General features: G+C 34.3%; 4 protein-coding genes across 4 annotated transcripts; 2 read left to right on the top strand and 2 right to left on the bottom strand.

The window, feature by feature from the left end:
- Positions 1–1,927: 1,927 nt before the first annotated feature.
- Positions 1,928–3,427, bottom strand: LOC111791559 (jasmonate-induced oxygenase 2-like). The gene is made up of 3 exons (XM_023672946.2): positions 2,911–3,427; positions 2,451–2,784; positions 1,928–2,339 (listed from the first exon to the last, which is right to left on the bottom strand). The coding sequence occupies exons 1-3, from the start codon at positions 3,381–3,383 to the stop codon at positions 2,091–2,093; spliced, it is 1,056 nt and encodes a 351-aa protein (XP_023528714.2). The 5' UTR covers positions 3,384–3,427; the 3' UTR covers positions 1,928–2,090.
- Positions 3,428–7,986: 4,559 nt separating this feature from the next.
- On the bottom strand, positions 7,987–11,773 carry CPK13 (calcium-dependent protein kinase 13). Its single transcript, XM_023671972.2, has 7 exons — positions 10,855–11,773; positions 9,982–10,125; positions 9,683–9,835; positions 9,363–9,478; positions 9,115–9,282; positions 8,527–8,757; positions 7,987–8,442 (listed from the first exon to the last, which is right to left on the bottom strand). The coding sequence occupies exons 1-7, from the start codon at positions 11,474–11,476 to the stop codon at positions 8,293–8,295; spliced, it is 1,584 nt and encodes a 527-aa protein (XP_023527740.1). The 5' UTR covers positions 11,477–11,773; the 3' UTR covers positions 7,987–8,292.
- A 4,725-nt stretch (positions 11,774–16,498) lies between these two features.
- On the top strand, positions 16,499–17,628 carry LOC111790867 (trihelix transcription factor GT-3b). The gene is made up of 2 exons (XM_023671973.2): positions 16,499–16,878; positions 17,036–17,628. Exons 1-2 carry the CDS (start codon positions 16,546–16,548, stop codon positions 17,588–17,590), a joined length of 888 nt encoding a protein of 295 aa, XP_023527741.2. The 5' UTR covers positions 16,499–16,545; the 3' UTR covers positions 17,591–17,628.
- A 2,664-nt stretch (positions 17,629–20,292) lies between these two features.
- Positions 20,293–23,192, top strand: LOC111790868 (selT-like protein). The gene is made up of 4 exons (XM_023671975.2): positions 20,293–20,617; positions 20,712–20,785; positions 22,451–22,766; positions 22,863–23,192. The coding sequence occupies exons 1-4, from the start codon at positions 20,444–20,446 to the stop codon at positions 22,977–22,979; spliced, it is 681 nt and encodes a 226-aa protein (XP_023527743.1). The 5' UTR covers positions 20,293–20,443; the 3' UTR covers positions 22,980–23,192.
- The last annotated feature ends 531 nt before the right edge of the window (positions 23,193–23,723 follow it).

Raw genomic sequence — 23,723 nt, 5'->3', positions numbered from 1 at the left:
AGTCCATGTGTTGTAATAAGAGTTGGGCTTATATGCCTTGCATGGCCCAATTTTATCAAGCCCACTCCACTAATCTCGTATTAAATAATAAGAGTTGGGGGCAATCTAGTTCGGCCCAATTGTGTCAAGCCCGCAATGGTCAGGCTTGTTTGTTGCTTTCTCAGCCCACCTCTACTTTAATCAAACCACAAAAAGTAGGAGGAGGCATTAAAAAACTAAGGCTTAATAGCATGTCACACATTTCCACAAAAATATGTTAGGTTCTCATAAAAAGTACTTTCCCTTTCCATTGTGCCCACATTAAAATTTTATAATACAAAGTTTGAAAGTCAAAGAAATAAAATGTAATATATGTGTTTGACCAATATTATTTTTATCATAAAGTTAAGAAATGGCATATTTAAAATGATGATAGAAGAAAGTTGTGTTTGGTATTGGCTTGGCATCCCCACACACACCAAACTTACCTATGTGATTTCCTGATTTAGTCTCATTTTTCTTCTTTCTTTTTCAAAAGCAAAAGGCTCCATTTAGGTCAAAAGTTTATACTACGAAAATTGTAGTGATGGAATTAAAAAAATAAAAAATTAAATTTCATCCAATAAATTATTTTGTATTTATTATTTATTATATTAATAATTAAAAACTAAGTATTCACACATTAATCCCTTACAATGTCTAGCTAGATTAAGAGCGTTTGAAGGACAATGAATTCAAAGTTGTTTTGATTTGATATAGAACTTGAATCAAAGAAAACGGTTTAACGATCAAATGGATCCAATGGGTTGTGTTGATTTTAATACTCGACATATTGTTGATATTCATATATGTGATACTCTTTTCAAAACTTTTTTGTTTTATATACAACAGTTGTGGAGTTGAAGATCGAATAATCAACACTGAACCAATGTTGGAATCGATGATTCATTCAAATATGATCACATGTTTTAAATGCATTTATTGAGCGCGAGTCAAATTTGGTAAGTTTGAACTTAGCTTTTATATTATAAAATGTAGAGATTGGAATGCCACAAAAGTTATTGGTAAAAAAGTGACAAAGAAGACTGCTTTATTGGGTGGAAAAATGGTTAAGAAACAGAGCCATGGAAAGAAGGTAACTTTCACTGTTCCAATTCTAGTTTATCACTCAATTGGGCAACTTCGAAAAGTAGGGGAAAAGATTAAGAGCTCACGAAGTAAATTCTGTAGTTACACTTTATCTAACTTTGATCGATGGGGGAGGAAAACCACTCCCTAGCAGATGCGTTTTAAAATCGTGACGCTAACGGCGATATGTAACGAGTCAAAGCGAACAATATCTACTTACGATAGACTTAGGCTATGACAACTGTCATGAGTGGTCAAAAGTGGAACTATGGTATATAAGCAAAGACAGATTATTTTCATTCTTACGAAGTATTTTAGATTTAACCAAAAGCAAAACTGGAGACATTATATCAAAAGTAGACAATATTATATAATTACAGTCGAAATGTCTATTAAAAAGTTCGGATTTTGAATTTATTAAATACAAATTGAAAACTTAATAAATTATTTGAAAAAGTTCGGATTTTGAATTTATTAAATACAAATTGAAAACTTAATAAATTATTTGAAAAAAAGTTCGGATTTTGAATTTATTAAATACAAATTGAAAACTTAATAAATTATTTGAAAGTCAACTACCAAACTTAATACTTAATTTATCTATTAAAAAAAAAAAAAACATATGGCAAGCAACCATATTTTATGACAAAAAAAATAATTTGTTATAAAATAAAAAATTTATGTGCTTCTTTTTATTACATTTATGATATATTTCGTTTCATTTTTGTCGATATTGGCGTTTTAATAATGTCAGAGAATTCAAACTTTTATTTATGCCTATACATAATTTGACCGTAAATATATATATATATATTTTTTTCAGATGACAATTATAATTGCATAATAAGGTAAAGAAAATAGATAATAAGGTTTTTCACAACATAAACGGGAATGAATTCCAACAATGAAAATGCAAAAGTGGTATATATAAAACCAAGAAAAAGCTTTAACAATAACTTGAATTAAAATTTAAACCTAATTAATTAAGTGGATTCAAGAGATTGTTCATGCTGTGAAGTTCCACAAATACCCCTCTTCCTAATGTGCAGTCTATATTCATCGAAGGTCATGCGTGGAAAAATGGCTGGCCTTTCTTCACTGACAAGCTCCTTGGCTGGTTCAATTATCAAATCACTTTTAGGGTTGTAGAAGAAGGCCAAGGACACTCGATCCTTGTTTGAATTTACGATCACCCTATGTTTCACGCTCTTGTATATTGCATTGCTCAACACCTAATCAACAAAACATATATAGTCGTATCAGTCAACCATGCAAGATTGAAACATATTAGATTCAATCGTTGAGTGTTTGAAATTCGAAAGAGAGAAAAAGATCGAACGGACCTGAATTTGATCACCGATATTGACAATCAAAGCATTAGGAATAGGGTCGATAGTGATCCAATGGTCGCCCTTGCGAACTTGGAGGCCAGGAACGTTGTGGTCGGGTAAGAGAATGGTGATGCCGCCAGGGTCCGAGTGAGGGGAAAGGCCTAAAGTCAGGTCGGGCTGTGGGCATTTGGGATACATATTGGCTCTCATGCAAGCCCCTATTCCCTCTTCTCCTCCAAATGCATTCAATAAATACTCTTCTTTAAGCCCCAATCCCACTGATAACCTCTTCATTAGTTTCCCACATAGCTTCACCGCCTCGTTCCCATATTCTTCTATCAATTTCCTGTCGACCACAACCCGACCTTCGTTAGCTTAAAACCATAAAACGGTTAAATCGCCGATCAAAATAAAAATTTAAGCCGATAGATTACGTTAAATTTAATCATATCAATATGATTTTGAGACGTACTTGGAGGAGGGAGGGAAGGCAGGCCACATGGCTGGGTTTCTGAGGGAAGTGGGCATATAGTTCAAGAAAAAGTAATCACTCCAATCCAATATGGCGCCCTTTTCGATACCCAAACGGCTGCCGTATCCTTCATAAGTCATGGGCGAGTTGGCATATTGTTTCTTCAAATCCAACGGCTGATCGAAGAACTGTTTCCATGACTCCTTCACGCACTCCATCACCTCACCACTAATCCCATGGTTTATTACATGGAAAAATCCCCATTCCCGGCAAGCTTCAGCCATCTCCCTCACCGCCGCCGCGCTCTCCAGCTTCGCCATGTCCACCACCGGAATATTCCTCTGCACCTCAACACTCTCCATGGCGGCCCCACCTGGCCTCTGACATGGCGGCTTCACATACCTCACTGGAATCGTCCTTATTCCACTCTCCGCCAGCGACTGCACACAAACCACCGGCTCCGGCCAACTCATTTTCTTTATCTTATCTTATCTATTTTCTGATGCAATTGTGGATTTTTAAGACTCCACATATTTATAGGAAGTGTCAGCTGTTACGTGGCTCTTAAACTAGGTGAGATAATATAATAAAGAAAATTAAAAAAAATAAAAAATAAATTATAGTGGGAATTATTTAATTTCCGCGCCGTGAAAAACTTGCTTTATTTCATCCGACAACATGGAAAATTAAAAAAAAAAAATTAATTAATTAAAGAACATTTGTTTTGATATTATAAAATATCTCTCTTCCCTTTTTAAGGATTTTATATTTCTTTTATGATCAGTTTGGCCGTATCATTGGAATTTTAATAAATTATGAATAATAGAAAGGAAGGTTGTTGGAGGGGTTTCATAATACCAGAAAATTAGTAGAATATATATATATATATATATATAGATATATAAATTGAAGGAAAAAAATAAAAATAAAAACAAGGATAATGTTTGGCCGACATCCACGGGACTGGGACATAGGATGGGTTGCAGTGGTGTCTGAAGAACACGTGCGAAAAATCGGCCAGAAAAGGAAAAAGGCACGTGATAAATCAATTAAGAAGTGACGGTGGTGTAGAGGGACATTGTCAAGCCCCCACTTCTTGAAAAATATATCATAATTGATTTTAAACTCTTCAATTTATGTAAACTAATTCGTCACTTTGCACGTGTTTTTAATGTTTAATAATGCTATAAAATGGTGCGACTTGAGCAATAATAAATTACAAATTACAAATTGAGAACCATAAAATTGAAGGTGAAATTTTTTCTCCATTGCCGCTTTATATATAGTATAGATATGAATTGGTAAATACTGAATTTTTTTAATTAATATTTATTTATTGAATTTTATTATTTATATTATTAATTATGAATCAATTTTTATGTAATCTCCCCTTCCAAATAATAAATGTGTTCACCAAACTTATTGTAATGTTTTTTTTTTTTTAATGGATTTCATTACAAATTAAAAGATATTACAGGTAAGTAAGATTTGGAAGAATTGGGACAAATTTGAAAAATGCTACCTATATTTATATTTATTATAAATATTAAATTAAAAAACACATATCAAATTTAAAAATAGGAAGAAAATAACGTAACAATCTGTTAATAAATAAATAAAATAAATAAATAAAATTTAAAAAAAAAACATTTCTTTTAAACAAAGGATATAATTTTTTAACGTCACGCCTCAAAATTAGTGTAAGTCAAGAGAAACTATTTTTGTTGAGCTTATATTATTGAAATTGATATTTATAATTTATAATAAATTGAAATTTGTTAAATTTGCTATACCATGAATTAACCCAACCATTAAAATGGGTTGGTGGTGGTAGTGGCTAATGAGCGGTCGTTGTCAATTGCTAGTGTTTAAACATAGCGAAATTTGAGAAGAGTAGTGTGAGGATATTTTAGTCATTTTTAAATTGAGAGATTGGTAATTAAATAAGATTATAATTAGTTTACAAAACTAAATATTTCAAAATTCAATACCAATTCAATGTGAAATTAAAGTATATTGCAAATACAACAAATCACAAACTTGCCAAACATGACAAACTTAATTTAGTGGTCTATTTTACCTTTTTCTAGGTATGAACTTAAGACAACGAATAAGAAAATTTTCAACAAAATACGTGGAAATATGAAGTTGTAAGGATAAAATTTTTGTTTTGAACTCGTTCTATATACTGTTAGAACAACACCGACTCTCCACAGTGGTATGATATTGTCCACTTTGAGCATAAGTTTTTATGGCTTTACTTTGGGCTTTCACAAAAGTCCTCGTACCAATACAGATACTATTCTAGGATTATAAATCCATAATTATTCCCTAAATTAGCTGATTTGAAACTTTCATCTAACATATGCAAAAGATAAGAAGAGAGAGGAAGAGTTTTTCTCTTTCTTTTGTGGTGAAAGATCGATGCACACGTTAGTAAATAGAGACCTAATATTAAGGTGTGCAATACAACTCTAGCACGACTCCACACTATTTCTACCTATATTCACTTACTTAAGTATCAGAATAAGTATCTAGATCTAATACTTTATTTATGAGTTAATTTGGACATGTGAAGGAATTGGCGTATCAACGACATGAATTAAAGTCGATTGAAATTAATGGGTGGCTGGGAAGCCGTATTTTATTTGTTTGTTTTTGTGATTCTCTCGGCTACTCGATGCCTTTTCAGACTGCAACGTAAAAATAAACTAGTTTTGAGATCTCTCTCGATAAAGAGCTTAAATCATTTGCTCAAATTCATTGTGTTTAGTTGAAAAAACAAACCGTCATAGTAATGGATAAAAGGACATAATTGAGTATTTCTAGACAAAACTGGTCGGATTAGGTACGAGAAAGTGACTTAGTTTATAAAACTGTCCAAAGGTAAGAAAAATGTGGCCGAATTAAACAGGTAAATTTGTGTATAAATTTCTACTTAAAATTTTCCTTTTTTATCTTTTACTTTTCTCCTTTTTCCTTTGTCCATTGTTTCAAAGGTAATTTCCAAACTCTTTTTTTTTTTTTTTTGGATAAGAGTAAAAAATATTTAATATATATGTTATTATAAAATAGATTGAAAAACCTTTGTTTGGGTTGTAGATTTTTTCTTATATACCAAACGTGTACCTTAAACATATTTTAATTAGTTATGACATATACTTTCTTTTATTTTTTTTAATTTTAACTATTTATAATAGAATAAACTCGAACAATTAAAATATCAATAGAAGGAAAAGAAAAATATGTTTTATTTGTTGTGGTCGATTTTAAAGATTAATGTGAAACAATGAATAAGATGGGCGTAATTTGTTTCACATGTAACTATATATGTTGAGTCGTCATACACATCTATAGTTTTGTCTATTTGCTTCTCTATGTTGTCAATAGTGATATTCTCTATCATGACCATAAATCTGGTAAAATAAAACATGATTTTTTTTTTTTTTTTTTTTGTCATTTTTCAACACAGTGCATGAATCTCTAACAATTATAAATATTCATAATAATATAAGAATTGTATAATAAAATTGGATATGAATTCTCCGCACAAATTTCAACTTATCATTCATTGCATTGCATGGTGCATGAACCTCTGACTAAACCCTAAATGATCGAAGATTCTTGATATAGAATAAGGTATCAATTTTATTTGAAAACCGTGTATAGATTACCGTATTGATTTAATTAAGCTAGTAGCCATTGTCGAGTAAGTATCAATTTTTTTTAACTAAATAATGTAATATGGAAAAGTAATGAATAAGAAGCACTGCTGAGGCAACTACCTAATGTTGATGGACAGTGTCCTTTCAGACAAACATTCTCAGTTTTTATTATTTATTGTTTATTTAAAAAATAAAAGCATTATTAGATCATCACAAAAGCAGCTAATAATGCTATGGGTTTTTACAAAAATGTGACAACTTCCAAACTCTATTGGCTGAGATTTTTTAATAGGTTTTAAATGTTCCTCTAACTGTACTCATAATTATTAAAAGAAAAAATCTTTAATGTATATACATCAATACATTCAGTTGAAGAAAAAAGGCGTCGTGGGCCTCATGGGCTTTCATGCAGCAGCCCATGGGCCGATATCAGAGCTAAATATTTTTAATGTGAAACCGCAACTATTCACATTACTCGGATGATAACCAATACGAGTACAAAAATAAATTATTTATCCCCTCAGTTTTAACTCTGCAATGAAGAGTGGGCCTACATCAAATGTCTGTGGCCCAAATGTTTTCAGTAGCCTTAGCCCCCCCCGGTAGTGCAAATCCTCAAGCAGCTGCATCAGCAAGAATCTGAGATGAGCCCCACCACATTGTTTAACTACATTGTTGGTGCATAGCCCTCATCTATCTCGTGTTCTAAAATCGTCGTTCCACCATCACACCTTCAGACCTCTCGTTCCCTCTACAACTCTACCTCTCACTCGATCTGCAAATCAATCCGTTCCCTCTTCAACGACTCTCCCTCGATGGATTGACCCGCTCTTATCTTCCTCCAACAACTCTAATTTTGGGCTCTCAAAAACACTACTCCATACTGCACGGACGCTTTTCAACTCCCTCGAATAGTCAATTTATCTAAAACCGAGGCCGAATAAGCCCCCATAAAAAATAAAACAACAAAAAAAAAATGCCCAATAAACTCAAATGGAGGAGCTGAAATAAAATAAAATATATAAAAAAGCCCATTGGTTTGGTGCTATATAAAGAACCATATAAAACGAAGCGTTCAGATTTTCACTGAATACCCATTGGTTTGGTGCGCTATATTTTGCAGACCAAGATCCATTAATTCAGTTGGTGGATTTACGGCGCTGTCCAGTTCACGTGGATGTCAATGTCATTTTATAATCCAATAAATGAAGAGCACTAACACTGGCAAGTGGCGCCATAAATTCGGTGCTTTATGCCGCTAATAGACCCTAAACTAAAGCATTAATTTATTCTGACTTTGAATGGTAGGGAAAGAAGGGCCCCACCTAAGCTCAATAATTGTTACGAAACGGAAACAATAGGCTTTCAGCTCTGCTCTGACTGAGGTCTGCAGCAGAATTAAAAGCAAGCATTAGTAGAAAGAGTAGGTTGTAGTAATATCATAGAATAGAACCTGTACTGTTGGGGTTAACTTCGAGGCATCACATTTTACATAAACATTTTAGGTGGGGCCAATTAGACACATACTGAGCCTGCAATCACGCTAATGGGCCGCCATATCCTAATCGAATGGGCCGGGCCCCACCCAACAAATAAGCACACAAGAAAGCAACTCTCAGATGTAAGCCCAATGTTACGTTACAGTGCTTCTCTATGTGAATCAACCAAATACCAACAAATCCACTCTCTCCTCCAAATCATCGCTGTATTATTATTATTATTCACTCCCCAAGTTTAGCGATCCATCTTTCATCAGCTTGATGCTCAGACTGTTAAATCTTCCTCTAGAGTAGTGCCGAGAAGCCTTCCTCCAATCCGTGCCCGTTTTCATCATCGCTACGAATTCGTCATAACTTATAAGCCCATCCTGCATTTTATCCACAACCATATTTTATGATTTGCGCACAACAGTCAACACACAAAAAGAAAGAGGAACCAAGTCAAGGTTCACCTTGTTTGTATCTACTTCCTGAAAGATGTCATTTGCAACATCTGTACAATCATCTGCTCCATCTTCTACTAAAGCATCACGAAGTTCGTCTGGCTCGATGTAACCGTTTCCATCCTTATCAAAGTACGAAAATGCCTTCCTAAGGTGCTCATCATTCGCCATTCTTTGTAGATGAAGCGACACTGCAACAAATTCTCCGTAGTCCAAGGTGCCTTTCCCATTGGTATCAACCTGTTACACCAAAGAGCACTTAACCATTCAAAGTGTGGCAATGATTTTTTTAACACATAATTTAATATTTCATACTGCGCATACAAAGAAATTGTGTCATTATGAGCATGGAGATATATTTGGAAAGTAGCTCTCAAGGATGTGAAAACATTAATTCAGGTGCTGCCTTACATAATGCCCAATCATTATGATACTCACCCTAGCTTATATGGAAATTACAGCACACAGGTTGAGAATAGGCAATAGGAAAGTCATAATACCAGATCATGATTAAGGAGGAACTTTGGATTCACTTGGAGGTTTTTTAAACTAGACAACAAAAAATGGACTGCCAACTTGGTAAATAAGAACACTCACAGCTTCAATTAACATCTCAATTTCATGCTCGCCGAGTTGAGAGCTTAAGTTGTGAACGCCAGCCTTCAGTTCTTCGATATTAACAATACCATCATTATCAGTGTCAATCTTCTTGAACATTTCTTTGATATCTTCAACTTCTTCGGTGGATAAGAAATCAGCAATAACCTGTCACAGGGTCCCATTGAATTATTTTTTAAGATGCATTAATCAAACAACAAAACGATATTCGGAAGCATTTAACCAACCCGTAAGGCCTTTCTCTTAAATCTGTTCATCATGGAAAACTGCTTGAGCCTTGATTTCACAACATCTCCAAGTGGAACATTTGGAGCTTTTTTAATATTTTGAAGCCAAGGATGATCTGTACACAAAAATGAAGCAGCACATAACCCAGAGTCTGATCAAATTTCCAAGTAAACACCTAACTAATATTACACATAAGGCTAATAACTTGAACACCTAAACACGTCAATAACAGAGAAGTTTGTGTTAGCTCAACAATATAGTCCTTTCATTCCTATTGCCAAGAAATACAATCAGTCAAAAGTCAGAATATGTAAATTACCAAGAACTTGCTTTGCAGTCAAACGAAGCTTTGGATCTGGCTCCAACATTTGCTTCACAAGACTTTTAGCACTCTCTGAGATACAGGGCCATGGATCACGTTTGAAATCTATCAGCCCACGGAGAATAGCTTGAGCCACCCCTTGTTCAGTCTCTATGAAAAAAGTACAATTGATTCAATAGAGCATTTTGTTTCAATTAGCTATACGTAATAGTCATTGGAACATGAAAGCAAAGTAATCAGACATTAGTCATCAATAATTGATTATAACCCACAAGGGATGCTATGCAACTAATTACCAGCCCAAAAGGGAGGAACTCCGCACAACAAGATGTATAAAATGACCCCTGCACTCCATATGTCTATTTCTGGTCCGTAATTTCGCTTCAACACCTCCGGGGCCATGTAATATGGACTTCCAACAATTTCGGAGAACTTTTCACCTATAATTTTGGTAAAATTTAGTAAGGTCACATCTATTGTCTCAAGAATGGGGAAAATGTCAGTAGCATTGAAAGCAATAAATTGATTAAAACAATTATTTTCATATATAGGTGTAACGTTCCACATAAGATTGAAAATACATCACCATTACTCCCAAATCCTTAACAAGAGCTGTTAATGGGACCTTTCCTCATAGGTTCCCACTTCTTTGAAGTACTAACTAGCAGGTTCAATGTGTAAGTTCGTTCCTCCATCTGGCGGCAGGAAAACTGCCTTAAAGACTTTCTACAACTTAGAGATTTCATGGAATGGAACTTGTAACATGTAAGACTTCGTAGTATAATGTGGTAGAGAAGATAACATCCTTATCTGTCGAAGGATAAGCTCCAAAAGTTTACCCATCTATGGCCAGAAACACAATTCCTGGATCTGATGGAAGGAAAGCTAGACCCAATTTTAGATAGTTTGATCTCAAGTGGGACCAGGAAATCAAAATTGAAGACATAGTAACAACTATAAACGCTTGGGTACTAGTAAAAAGCCAAAAAACGCATTTCAACTAGAAGTGACTCTTTTCTGCTCAATTCTGTACTAATTCAATCCTAAATAACGCAGAGAACAGAACAATTTGAAAAATTGCAATAACACTATCCAGGAATCGCGATTCTTAGCGTACATCGAGCTTAGAAGCTACATTGTAAATTCTACATTCCAATCAAAACTCTAACCTGGCTTGAAGAATATAGATAATCCAAAATCTATTGCCTTGAGAGGGGAATTCTCCTTCTTGTTAGCAAACAAGAAATTTTCAGGCTTCAAGTCTCTGTGAATTACCCCGTGCTTGTGGCAGAGTTGCACAACCTCAACTATTGTCCTCATGACAGCCGCAGCCGCTCGCTCCGTGTAATGTCCTCTCGCCACAATCCGATCAAAAAGCTCACCGCCCTCGCACAATTCCATCACCAAATGCACTGCATTTTCATCCTCACACGCCTCCTTCAAACTCACAATGCTCGAATTCTTGGGCAAGTGCTTCATAATTGCGACTTCACGCCTCACATCCTCAACGTCCACAGCCGTCCTCAGCTTCCGCTTCGAAATACTCTTACAAGCCAATAAATCCCTCGTTTGGCGGTCTATACAAAGGTACGTAACGCCGAACTCGCCTCGGCCAAGCTCTCGATCCACTAAATACTTCTCCTCAATATTCTCCTTCGGCACGCCATTCAATACCGTAACCGGAGCCTTCTTTCCCGCATTCGAGTCCCGACGGCTGGGATCCTGTCCTGAAAAGCTCGATTTCACATCCTCTCTCGCAACAGCCGCGGGAGATCTGCAACAATTCCCCATCAGACTCAAAAACCTCAATCTCGGCTTCGATCTCCCAAAACCCTCAGCCAAACCAGTCCACAGAACCTTCACACCATAATGCCGAAACCCTAACCCTAAAGAGCCAGAGAGAGAAAAAGAGAGAACGAAGCAGTTCCCCGTGAAGCGAAATCAAAGAGTAATGTCAGGGAAATGGAGCCGTAGAAGCGAAATGGGAGAGAGAAAGTCACTGTTGAAGCAGAGAGAGAGAGAGAGAGAGAGAGAGAGAGAGAGAGAGAGTAGTGTGTGAGTGAGTGAGTATTGCGGGGTAACGGCTCAGATGCTTTGGAAGAGAAACCGTCTTTTCATAGAATTTAATATATTTTTAAAAGCTAATTATATCATAATTAAATAGTTAATCAAATTAATAATCCTCATCTTTTGGGGTCAGGGAATTTTGTCGGCTACGCCAAGAAGGTTGAACGGTCGGAACGGGGCCGTTCTGTGGGAACATGGTGATGTTGAGATGTGGCTTTGTGTTTTTTTTTTTTTTTTTCTCCCAATTTTGTATTTTAAATTATTTTTAATTACCCTCTCTCTCTCTCTCTCTCTCTCTCTCTCTCTCTCTCTTTGTTCTCTTGAGTTTTTATTTCTTTTTTTTTATTTCTTCTTTAATCGAACTCCTCGAATACAGACAGAATGATAACTGCTAATTTATTATCTCGCTTTCCCACTTTGTCCCTCGTTTTATGGATTTTGATTCATTTTGCTTCCCATCAAATTATTCTTAACCCTCTTTCTTTAAATCCTCATTCTTCCTAACCATTTCTTTCTAATAAATATATCAACACTCAAAATTCCATATTTAACCTCAAAATTCCATAAATCAAAAGAAAATCAAACAAAATTTGAGATCCAAATTTACGGGTACCATCCTTGATTTTTCATTATTCAACGTAATTTATACACAGTTAAGTATGGCTCAATACAAATGAAAAACTGAGATGTTTAGATTGATGAGGTGGGTCATCTTGTTCTCTCGAAGTTCTTTTTCTCATATATTTGTTGGGGGAGTTCACTCCATAAAGAATATTCGTTGCTAGGGAGAGATTTTCACACCCTTATGAGTAATGTTTGCTCTCCTCTATAAAGGATCTGAGATCTCATGATTCACTCTCTTAGGGGTCAGCGTCCTCACCATTCCATGTCGTTATGTATCTTGATTTCCACATAATTAAGACGAATGATTTGTTCACTTCTCCAATTGGATACAAAGAAATCAAATCTAAGTTGCGGAATCATTGGTCAAAAAGCCTCTAAAACTTGTAAAAGTAAGGGAATTAAGGCGAGAAAGGGAGAGAGAATAAGGGGGAATGTAGGGTTAGTTTTGGTTTAAATGGTTTGGAATAAAAAAGAATGGAGGTGTTTGTCTATTTCCTAAGCGTTTGATTGGGATGAAAGAGTAATAAGGGTTATTGTGGGTCTTGTTTGGCACTCCAACCACCAGCTTCCCCCTTTTTTTTTTTTATGTTTGCTTAAATTGCATTTTTAGACTCAGCTTCATTAAGAAGCTTTTTGCATGATTATTTTCATTACATCCCTTTACCCCTACAAATAATAATAATAATAATAATATTAATATTAATAATAATAAAACAAATCCCATAAAATAGGAGAGAAATATATACACATAGCTTCAAGCATCTTTTGGTTTTTGATGCCCTCCAAACACGCCCTTGTGTGTTGAAACCAACCAAAACTTTTGGAGCCCTACAAACCCATTTCATGTCACCTACTCTTCAATTGGGCCGTGATTGGACCACACCAACCCAGAAATGTCATGTATTATTGCCCATTTCTTAAAGGTTTTTTTAGTAATTTAAGTTAAGATTTTACTAAAATTATAATTTTTTTAAAGTCTAATTTGGGACGTTACTAAAATTATAAGGTCGGGTACTAATGTTGAACTTAATTTTTGTTAAAAATATATTTAAAATTACTTTTTGAAAGTGTTAAAATTAAATAATATATATGAAATCAAGATATGTTTAGAATAAAATATGGTACATCTTAACTTTGTTTTCTTCCTCTTTCAGTCAATTCAAGATACCCTCCCAACAATCATATATTTTAATTATTTTAGCTTTTTTAGATCAAATTGTCTCTCTAAATCATATGAGAGTACGATTATTAATTTTAATTAGACCCATTAAAGAGACAAAGAGAATCAATTATTTTCAACACTTGGAAGCCTTTTTTGGGGTGTAAAGACCAAGGAACTTGATGTGATTTTTGGCCAATCTTTTTTTTTTTTTTTTTTAAATGTTTCATTATTGCCCTTCATTCCCAATGATTCATTTTTGCCCTAATGCACGTGATTTTGCAAGTTAAGAGAAGACAATATCTATTAGCGTTGAGTTTTGAATATTACAAATGGCATAAGAGTTAGATATTAGAGGGTGTGCCGACAAAGACGTTAGATTTCCAAGAAGTCAGTTGGAGAGGAGAATAAAACATTCATTCTATAGAAATTTAAATTTACAACTTTGAGAACATAATTTACGCCCGTTGAACTATATTTATTTTTACCTACAGAAAAATAAAATTTAAAATATAAAGAGGGAAAAAACAGTGAGGATAAGAAACTATATATATAGAGAGAGAGAGAGATTTATGTTTTTGTCTTTTATTTTCCTCCTTTTTTGTGAATTAGGCGTCGATTGGATGAGGTTTGGACATTTTACTGTTGAATTTTAACTTTTAAAGTCTGACTAGATTTTGTGAACAAGTTATGTCCAGTAACTTTCCTTTTGACATTTGACTTTTTTTTTCTTTTCTTTTCTTCCTTTTCTCAGGTTTAAACTTGTAAAAGAATTATTCCAAAAGGAAAAAAGAAAAATAAAATAAATATTCCAAAAAAAAGTAAAAGAAAATAAATAATGATCTTTGTAGGATTGATGTCATATACTGACATGGAATGTGTGACGTTTCAGTTTTACCGTAAATCATCAAAGCGTTTAAAGTGATAACATTGGAATTCCGGTCTCCCTTACGCACACATTTTTCCTTTCATTTTTTTTTTCTTTTGTTTTTTTAGGCAAAAAAAATCCCTTAAGATTTAAAAAAATGACGTATTTTAATGGGGAAAATTATCAATTGAAATATTTGGGATGTTTGATTTAAAATATTAAAACTATATGATTGATTAATTAGTATTATATGAGAAATATAATTTAAAATGTTATTTTGTTGAAATTTTATAGGAAAATAAATGTATTTTCTTAAATATTCTTCAAAGCTTGTGAAACATCTGTCATGGGCCATGGCAAGTCCTTAGGACTTTCCCTTACTTGTGGCTCACTCCATCTTGATCCCCAAGCTCTACCACAAATACAAGTCGTTGCTTTCATTGTCCTTTAAATTCATTCATACCTTCCAAGTCTCAATTTAGATGATTTGGACTTTCTGATCCTACCATTCGATCTAATCGAGGAGGTCCAACTAGTTCTGTAATGTCTCATCGAGATTGGGGTGTGTTAAACGCATACCTTATAGAGTAAGAAAGGCCACATCAACATCGACCTTGACTAAGGTGAGCCTTCGAGCTTTTAACCCTTTGTTGTCTCACGCCAAAACTTAAATTGGGACTTGGGTTTTAATTTGGGTGTTAATTGACTTCAGCATGGTTAATCTAGATTAGATCCAACTCGATCGGGTTATGGTATGTTCTTCAATCCATATACACCCATAACATAAAATGTATCGTACTTTTGTTCACAAGTCTCGAGATTGGGATGAAACAAATATATAAATACTGAGATTTATCGTTAATTAATGTTAATGATCTCAAAAGAAAATGCTAGAAAATATTTAAAACAAAAACCATATTTTTTTCCCTAATGTTAAAGTTCTTCCAAATCAAATCTTAAAAGATAGTAAATTATAAATTTAACCTTTGCTGGATTGGAATTTGGTAGAAAAAGAGAATCAAGGTGCTGCGCTATCTTTTACGAAAAACAACTTGCCAGCTCTGCAGTGGGTCCCACGGGAAGCGTAGAAATTTGAAGACGACGGTCAATGTAAAAGAATTTCTTTTGACCACATCAACAGTTTTTTACTCGGCCCAGTATTAAAGTCAGTTTAGAACGACGTGTCGTTCAAGAAATGTCGAGGGTACTTTCGTAAATAAAAACCTTCTGGATTATTTTGTTGCCAAGTTTCCCTTCCACCTTCTGGATACGTGGTGGATTGGTATTGGAGTAATGTGGTGGAATTGCTTACGTGGCAAAGTGGGGTCAAGATGTGTAAGCAGTGACTTGGTATTGGTCAAGGTGTGAACCATATGACCTGTGGGTCCGCCGGACTTTCCCTTATGATGTCTGCATGCGTGCCACGTGGATACACGTTGTAGGCTTACCCACGTGGGACATCACAGAATACCGCGTTTTTTATTTTATTTAAACGACGTGGATAGACCCTTTTCCGAATTTTTTTTTAATAAATAATAGATAATTTCCTCCCTTTAAAGCATTTATCAAGTATAATAATCATGCTTTTCACTAAAATGGAAATATTGTAATTTACTAAGGAAAAAAAAAGAATAATTTCACACTTCAAAATTAAAAAACTTTACATTAATTAAATTACTATAAACACAAAAGGAGAAATATTATGTAATAATTGAAGCTTGGGATAGAAGCTGGCTGTGTAGATTGGACCAGCCGTGAAGAAGTTGGAATAAAGCCTCCAACCTCAAGAAGGACAGTCTCGTAAGGCTGACGACGCGCAAACGCAATGGGAACAAAAGGGATACTCAAATAACAATAATAATAACAATATATTTTTTTTAAAAAAAACATAGTTTAAAATTTATTCAGGGATTTTTCATTTCCGCGTCAACAGATTTATGTCCAAATTTTATATTTTTTAATTTTATTTTTATTTTGCCCTCTTTTTTTTACGATTTCACATCTGGTTTTCACACCAACCCACATATTAAAAAATTTCCCTTTCATTTTCTTTCTTCCAACGACGATCTCCCTTTCCTTTTTTCCCTTTTTTTTTTTTTCTCTTTCAGATATCTATATAATTTTCTCAAGCTTTGTGTAGTCATGGAAGGACATCATCCCCATCACCTTATTCCGCTCCACCACCAGCAACAGTTTCAACTCCGTCCGCCGTCGCATCTCCACCCGAGCCTCACCGTCTCCGCCGATCCAACCCTAGCCGCCGCCGCCGCCGCCACCGACAGATTCCCCCAATGGAGCCTTCAGGAAACAAAGGAGTTTTTAACGATCAGAGCCGAGCTGGATCAGACTTTCATGGAAACCAAACGAAACAAGCTCTTGTGGGAAATTACATCCTCCAAAATGAAGGAAAAGGGTTTCAATCGCAGCGCTGAACAGTGTAAATGTAAATGGAAAAACCTCGTTACTCATTATAAGGTATTATTAAATCTCTTCTATTTTTATAATATAATCTTTATCAATCATATTACATCATATGATTATAACAAAAAATATCACTAAAATTTCATGCTTATATCCGGATCAAATCTTACCAATAAACAAAGGCGTGGAATTGATATAATATTATATACAGGGTTGTGAAACAATGGAGCCAGAAAATTTAAGGCAACAATTTCCATTCTACACAGAGCTAAAAGCAATTTTCGGAGCAAGAATGCAAAGGATGTTCATGGCGGAGGCGGAGAGCGGTGGGAGTGGATCGAAGAAGAAGATGAAGACATTATCGTCGGACGACGAGGAAGAAAACGAAGACAGTAACGGCGACGGGGGCGAGACAAAGGTTAAGAGTAGGAAGAGGAAGAAGGTTAAAGGCACGACGATGGCGACGGACGGCGGAGGGGGAAGCGGTAGCCGTTTGAAAGAAATATTGGAAGATTTCATGAATCAACAAATGCAAATGGAGGTGCAATGGAGGGAGGCATTTGAGGCAAGGGAAAAGGAGAGGGAAATGAGGGAAATGGAGTGGAGAAGGAACATGGAAGCTTTGGAACATGAGAGGATTATGTTGGAAAGAAGTTGGAGGGAAAGAGAAGAACAAAGGAGAATGAGAGAGGAAATTAGGGGTGAGAAAAGAGATGCCTTAATCACAGCTTTGTTAAACAAGATTAGAAGAGATGATCATATGTAGTAATTCTTTCCATGCTTCAACAGAGGTTCTTTCCATTTCAACTTCTTTTATTCAATTTTTGTTCATTCTTAACCTATAATTATGGAGTTTAGTTACCCTAATAGTAAGCTATTCGATTCGATTTAGATAAACAAGAATCATTCTTGTTCTGTGATTGATATATACTAATAGATTCATATCTTGATCGATATGAATGAATTAATAATTATTAGTCATGCATAATTTTTAGGTTTGGATGATATCCGAGTAATTTAGGACATGATATTGTAATATTGTATTTATGTTGGTAAGAGATATTAGATAATAAATTCACTTAATTTAAGGATATAAATAATTGTTAGAGGCAATTGGAAGAAGCTCTCGTCTCCTCGTCGACAATCAATCAGCAGTTGTCGAACTCGACTTCCTTACTTCAACTGAACTTTTCTTATTTCAAGGCTGGCTTTTCGATCCAATGCTCTTTTGATATACAACTTTGTTCTTTAGAGAGTGTAAGTATTTTTGTTGGCTTTAGCCTAATCTTAGAACGAGTTACATCATCATTTGATGGTAGAAATTTGTATGAATAATTATAGATGGCTACAAAAGGAAATTTTGGTCTCTTCTGAATGATTACTTCTTTCAAATTGTTGAAGGAATAGCCATTTTTTTCAATGTTGTTGCGTGACAAATTTGCATATTTCCCTATTTTGTAGTGGCAAATAGATACAAATTTGTTCTTGGTTTGTTTCGAAGTTGGGAATCTAGGATTAGTTGGAAATTTTAGAAGCTTATTTATTTTTCAAGCAGAAAGAATAATGCAGTTTTTTTTTTAAATAAAAATTTTAATTTCTTGTACTGGAAGAAATCAACTTTGAATCATGTGATGATCCAGAAGTTTCGTTATGATGTCCAGCTTGGTTACACAAATTGACCAAACCGTGTTTCTTTCACAAATCATACAGTAACTTCACTTCCGATTATAATATTTCACCGACACACCATGTTCTACCATCGATCTTCTCCTAGGTTTCTTTTTTTTTTTTTTTTTTTAAACACTTTAATTCATAACCAAAATATTTTTTACTTTGAATACCCTAATTTGAAGAATTTATTAGATATGGAACGTTTTAAATGCCAAATTAAAAAAAAAAAATTAAAATTTACCGAAATTAAATAAAAAATAAACTACTAAATTAGGAATTTTATAAAGATAATAGATAATAAAGTACTAGATTTAAGAATTTTAAAAATACTAAAATTGAATTAAGTCTTAATTAACAGTAATTAGAATAAAAATTATATATAAATAGAGAGTTTGTAGATTGTGTGGATGGTGGGATGGTGGGAAAATGAAGAGTATTATATAATATAATTAAAATACATGAATCTCATCAATCCCCAGAAATCTTGTCGATTGAGTTTCACATGGTATGATTCTTTGTTTTAATTAATCCAATAAATCCGTTATTTTAATATAGTTTGTTTGGGATATTAAGCATTTATAACAGCAACATTCTATTCCCTTTATTCTCGCTTCAATTTCTGCCATTACTAAGAGAACTGAAATTTTATTTTTTTATTATTTTTTACCATCTTATTCTTAAATGAAATCTTCATCTGAATTTATTTTTAAAATAAAATATTTATTATTCATTATTTTTCTTTATATAGAATAAGAGAAAAAAAAGAAGAGCCAACGTGAGCATCATTTCAATTATGCATTTTTTTTAAGAACATGCATTAGTTAAAAGTCAAAAGGTTGGAATTTCACCCACATATTTAAAATAATAATAATAAATAAATAAATAAATAGTAATCTATTTGTCCAAATGTATAATTTGAATTAATTCGATAAACATTCAATGGGAAAAGTCAAGATTATTTATTTGAAAATGAAACAATTCTTTTTACCTAAATTGACTATAAAAAAAAGTCAAATGACCTGCAAGTCCTGCCATATGGACCTATGGATTGTACAGACCAGGGTTAGGATGGTAAATACATCACATGTGGGTCCCCCGCAAAAATAGGAACAAGCTTCGGTGGGTCCCTAATTTAATTTGTACAACTATTGCTGACTTTTATTGTTTTTTTAAGCTCCAGTTGTGAACATTGCAAAGGTCAAATGTTTAGACCAATCTCTGATTCCTTCTATTCCAAGCCATAAAGTTTGTGATGTGAGTTACAAAAATGGGCGGACGAGGGAACATATTTTTATGCTATTATTTTTTTTAACTTTAACTCAAAAATATAGTTAATTTTTGAATTGTGACGTTTCACTGAATATAATCTATCAAACTGTAAAGTTTTACTTTTCGGTAAAATAAAGTTTGTGCACAATTTCACCCACAGTTATTTAAATTAAATTAACAATTGGAAATTATTAATTAACATATAAACTATATTATAATAAAAACAATGCAATTTCCAAAACAATTTTGAAGATACGAGGAGGTTTATTTGAAGAATTAGAAATATTGAAAAAAAACATAACAGTTATATGAAAGGTTGACTTGGGCAGAATATAGTTAGACCAGGGCATTTCTTATTTACATTTTAGGCGTAGCGAAATATTGGGCCTTCTGTTTTCTTCAAGCCCAAGAACTATTGGGTCCAGGCCCATTGGGCCCCCATGTGTGTGAATCGTGTACGTGCATTTGGACTGGGTATATATACCGTAGTAGTTGGGTTATTTCATCTCATTTCAAGATATTCCCAAAGCCCGGCAAAGTAATTTCTTGAGGACAAGTTTAGCCTTCAATAGGCTTCATATTTTCGATTGGAAGTGTTGCTTTCCCCCAAAACATTTCACCTCCTTCTCTCGTGGACTTCGAGTTTCTGATTCTTGAGAGCTTTGCATCGTGGATTCCGATGGATCGAACTCAGATAGTTCTTTTAGGTCTGCCGATCTTTCTGCTTTTTACTGATATTGTGAATCTTTTCACGCCTCCGCCTCCTAAACCTGTCAATCATCCTCCACCTCGAGTTCACTACCAGCCTAAATCTCAACCAGTCATCCAGGAACCGCTTGAATTTCCTACGGAGGTTAATGATTTCATGTTTGATTGGACATTTCTTGAATTTTGTTATTATTTTTTATATTCTACAACTTAATTTTTCGTCTCGTTTTGGATTGCAGAAACGGAGTGGAATCGGAGGAATTGGCCAGGGCAGCGTTATTAATATCAATTTCTGTGTTTCTTGTTCTTTCAGGTAGTTCATCGTCTTGATTGCCAATTTTTGTGTTTATCTGTCTCATCTTGCGCGGGAAGTGAGCGAATCGAACGTTTATGTGATTTTCCTTTCTTGTGTATTTTTCTCTCCATTTTTCATCGACTGTGATCACGCATCATATTGCGGTAAACTTATAGTGAAGGAGAATCTGATTGCTCTGTCTGTTTGTTTTTCCTTAGCACACGTTTCTTTCATTATCGTTAACTTCCTCGATTGAACGAACATTTTTCGTTCTCAGTGTAGGTCTCTTTTGTTATTGTTAACTTCCTTCGTCGATTAAACAAACGTTTCGACTTCTCTACCTTCTAGTGGTTGTTATTTTAGAACATTAAATCTCCAGTGGTTTTTAAGGTTCATTATGATGAACAGTCGGTTGTACTTCGGAGTTTTGCCTCTTCTTCTTTTAAACACGATTTCTTTGTTTTTCTTGGTTTTTTTCCCTATAAGTCCAGGTTTCTTTTACCTTTAACTTCCTCGATTAGTTATCATTTCGATTTCTCTACTATTTAGTGATTGCTGAGAGTCATTATGATGAAAAATTAGTTATACTTTGGAATCTTTGTTGTTCCTTTGATCTTGATTTTTTTTTCCTTACCTTTGATTAGCATGGATTTCTTTTATTACCTTAACATCCTCGATCGAACTATTATTTCAATTTCTCCCCTCCTTTGTGGTCGGTTAGAGTCATCATCATGAAAAACAGGCCGAGTCTGCTTCACTGTTGTTCGGTTAATCATGATTTCTTAGCTTATTTTAATCACAACATTGTTAGCTTCCTAAGTTGAACAAATATTTCAGTTCCTCTACTCTCTAGCAGCTGTTGAATTCATAGTGATTATAATAAAAAGTTTGTTGTATTCTTCTTCACTGGTTGTTCCTCTGTTAATATGCTTGTTTTTGTTCAAGACGAGTGCTGAACGAACATAATTGCATACATATAGAAACAATTTGTAATAAATTTCCATATGGAGCCAACTTCTCTATGTTAGGTTGTTTGAGAACCTATAAAATGAACTTACCTATAGCATGCTTTAGTGTTGCATTGATAAGCAACTTCAGTAGATTATGCCTTGCAAGTTAATTTTCATTTAGGTTTAGAAACAGTTTTTAACGTTTCAAACTCCCCAATGGGATAAAAAATGAACTGGATTGTGAACGACAGAATTTTGGTCTCTACTCATACAGCATAAGAATCGAGCACAAGTCTAATTAGAGTAGCATTTACTAAATTACCTTTTTGTTGTTGCACGATATTATTGAAAAATAATTTCACTCGTGATTCCAAGTTGGCCAATAAATTATCCAATGTTCTTCATGGAGTAAATATCATATATTTCTTTACTTGTATCAAGGAAGCATCGGACAGGCACTTACATAATGGTGTTAGTTATTATGCCAAGTTTGTCGGTAGATTTCACCGTAATCCCTAATTATCTTTCTGTGTGAACTTTGATATTTGCTCCAGATCCCCCCCCCCCCCCCCCCACACACACACACACTACAAATAGGAAATGTTCAGAAGCTGTGTGCTTGCGTTTGATCTATATGTTTTGGGGTTGTCTCTTTAAAATGTAGTAGTACCGTCATGTTATCTCAATTTGTGGAAATGCTTGCTGTGAAATGATTTTACGCTTCCTGTGGCAGAGGTACTGCGATAAACATGAAAAATATGCTGGAGTCGTCGTTTCCTGGAGTTGAAGTTATTTTGGCAAATTACCCCCCGCCACTCCCAAAGCGTCTTCTTAGTAAAGTAGTACCCGTCGTTCAGTTTGGGGTTATTGGAATAATAACGGCAGGGGAACACATTTTTCCTAGGTTGGGGATGGCACCGCCACCTTGGTACTATTCATTGCGTGCAAATAGGTTTGGAAGCATTGCAAGCACTTGGCTATTTGGAAATTTTATCCAGTCATTCTTACAAAGTTCTGGAGCCTTCGAAGTATATTGCAACGGTGAAATGGTAAGATTCTTTTGAAACCTTATTCTGGTTTTTTTTTTTTTTTTTTTTTTTTTTTGGGTAAGATGACTGTTGACCGATATTATCCGTTTTCTGAAGGTATTTTCTAAGTTGAAGGAGCAGAGATTTCCTGGTGAGATTGAGTTGAGAGATCTTATTGGAAGGAAACTTTCTGGGTTGAGATTTGTTGACAACGCCGGAGGAGTTTGGTCATAGGTATGTGACTTCTTGTGATCATTACCATCTAATCCAACTTTATAATAGCTTAGGGAGGAGCTTGTCTTTGATAGAGATTCAGTTTCAATGTCTATTCGTTATATACTAAACATTACTCCCTGTTCCCCATTACCTTTGTTACGGAATCAAAACTTTTAAAACTTCAAATTCATCCCACTCTAAAAGAAAGTCCAAATTCATCTGTTGATTTCATACCATAATTTCCTTGTTTGATATCACTTTGCATGGTCATAGGTAGGCTAGGTTTTTGTTGTAAGAAGTAAGTGCGGTACATGATGAAGAATAACTTTTACTAGCTGCTGAACATGTGCATTTGTAATATGTTTGGAAAGTGCTTTTGAAGGAATATTTCGTTTGAAGTTGATAATTTTATACAAAATATTTTCCCATTATAAAATCTTGATATCAACACTATATGAATTTTTGTTTTGTACGAAAATAGTGCAAGTGACTAATTCTACCATCTTCGTCTATGATTTTCATCTACATACCTTCCTATAATCTGCATTTCTTTTTATCTTTCTTCTAGTGTCGTATTCTTCATATTAATTAGAATGCGAAATGTTTGTTTTAGAAGTTTTTATAAGATGGTTTCATTCACATTCCAGTTATTAGATGATATTTTTCCCCCCCCCACGTATCTAGTCTAAAAGCTGCATTTTGATTGTCTAAGTAACTAGAAATAGCTTTAATTAGTCTTGGTCCTGTAAGTTACTACTATGT

The sequence above is a fragment of the Cucurbita pepo genome, chromosome 3 (assembly GCF_057944985.1).
Source record: "Cucurbita pepo subsp. pepo isolate OVF chromosome 3, ASM5794498v1, whole genome shotgun sequence".
NCBI lineage: Eukaryota > Viridiplantae > Streptophyta > Magnoliopsida > Cucurbitales > Cucurbitaceae > Cucurbita > Cucurbita pepo.
Note: the sequence above shows the minus strand (reverse complement) of the source record. Positions and strands in the feature narration are given on the sequence as shown.

Excerpts from the sequence above, each read along its gene's own strand:
- LOC111791559 (XM_023672946.2), bottom strand. The coding sequence starts at position 3,383 with ATGAGTTGGCCGGAGCCGGTGGTTTGTGTGCAGTCGCTGGCGGAGAGT. Across the intron at positions 2,785-2,910 it reads GCCTTCCCTCCCTCCTCCAA|GAAATTGATAGAAGAATATG; the intron begins GTACGTCTCAAA and ends TGTGGTCGACAG. Across the intron at positions 2,340-2,450 it reads ATATCGGTGATCAAATTCAG|GTGTTGAGCAATGCAATATA; the intron begins GTCCGTTCGATC and ends TTTGTTGATTAG.
- CPK13 (XM_023671972.2), bottom strand. The coding sequence starts at position 11,476 with ATGGGGAATTGTTGCAGATCTCCCGCGGCTGTTGCGAGAGAGGATGTG. Across the intron at positions 9,479-9,682 it reads GACTGCAAAGCAAGTTCTTG|ATCATCCTTGGCTTCAAAAT; the intron begins GTAATTTACATA and ends TTTTGTGTACAG. Across the intron at positions 9,283-9,362 it reads TTAAGAGAAAGGCCTTACGG|GTTATTGCTGATTTCTTATC; the intron begins GTTGGTTAAATG and ends ACCCTGTGACAG.
- LOC111790867 (XM_023671973.2), top strand. The coding sequence starts at position 16,546 with ATGGAAGGACATCATCCCCATCACCTTATTCCGCTCCACCACCAGCAA. Across the intron at positions 16,879-17,035 it reads ACCTCGTTACTCATTATAAG|GGTTGTGAAACAATGGAGCC; the intron begins GTATTATTAAAT and ends TATTATATACAG.
- LOC111790868 (XM_023671975.2), top strand. The coding sequence starts at position 20,444 with ATGGATCGAACTCAGATAGTTCTTTTAGGTCTGCCGATCTTTCTGCTT. Across the intron at positions 20,618-20,711 it reads CGCTTGAATTTCCTACGGAG|AAACGGAGTGGAATCGGAGG; the intron begins GTTAATGATTTC and ends TTTGGATTGCAG. Across the intron at positions 20,786-22,450 it reads TGTGTTTCTTGTTCTTTCAG|AGGTACTGCGATAAACATGA; the intron begins GTAGTTCATCGT and ends TTCCTGTGGCAG.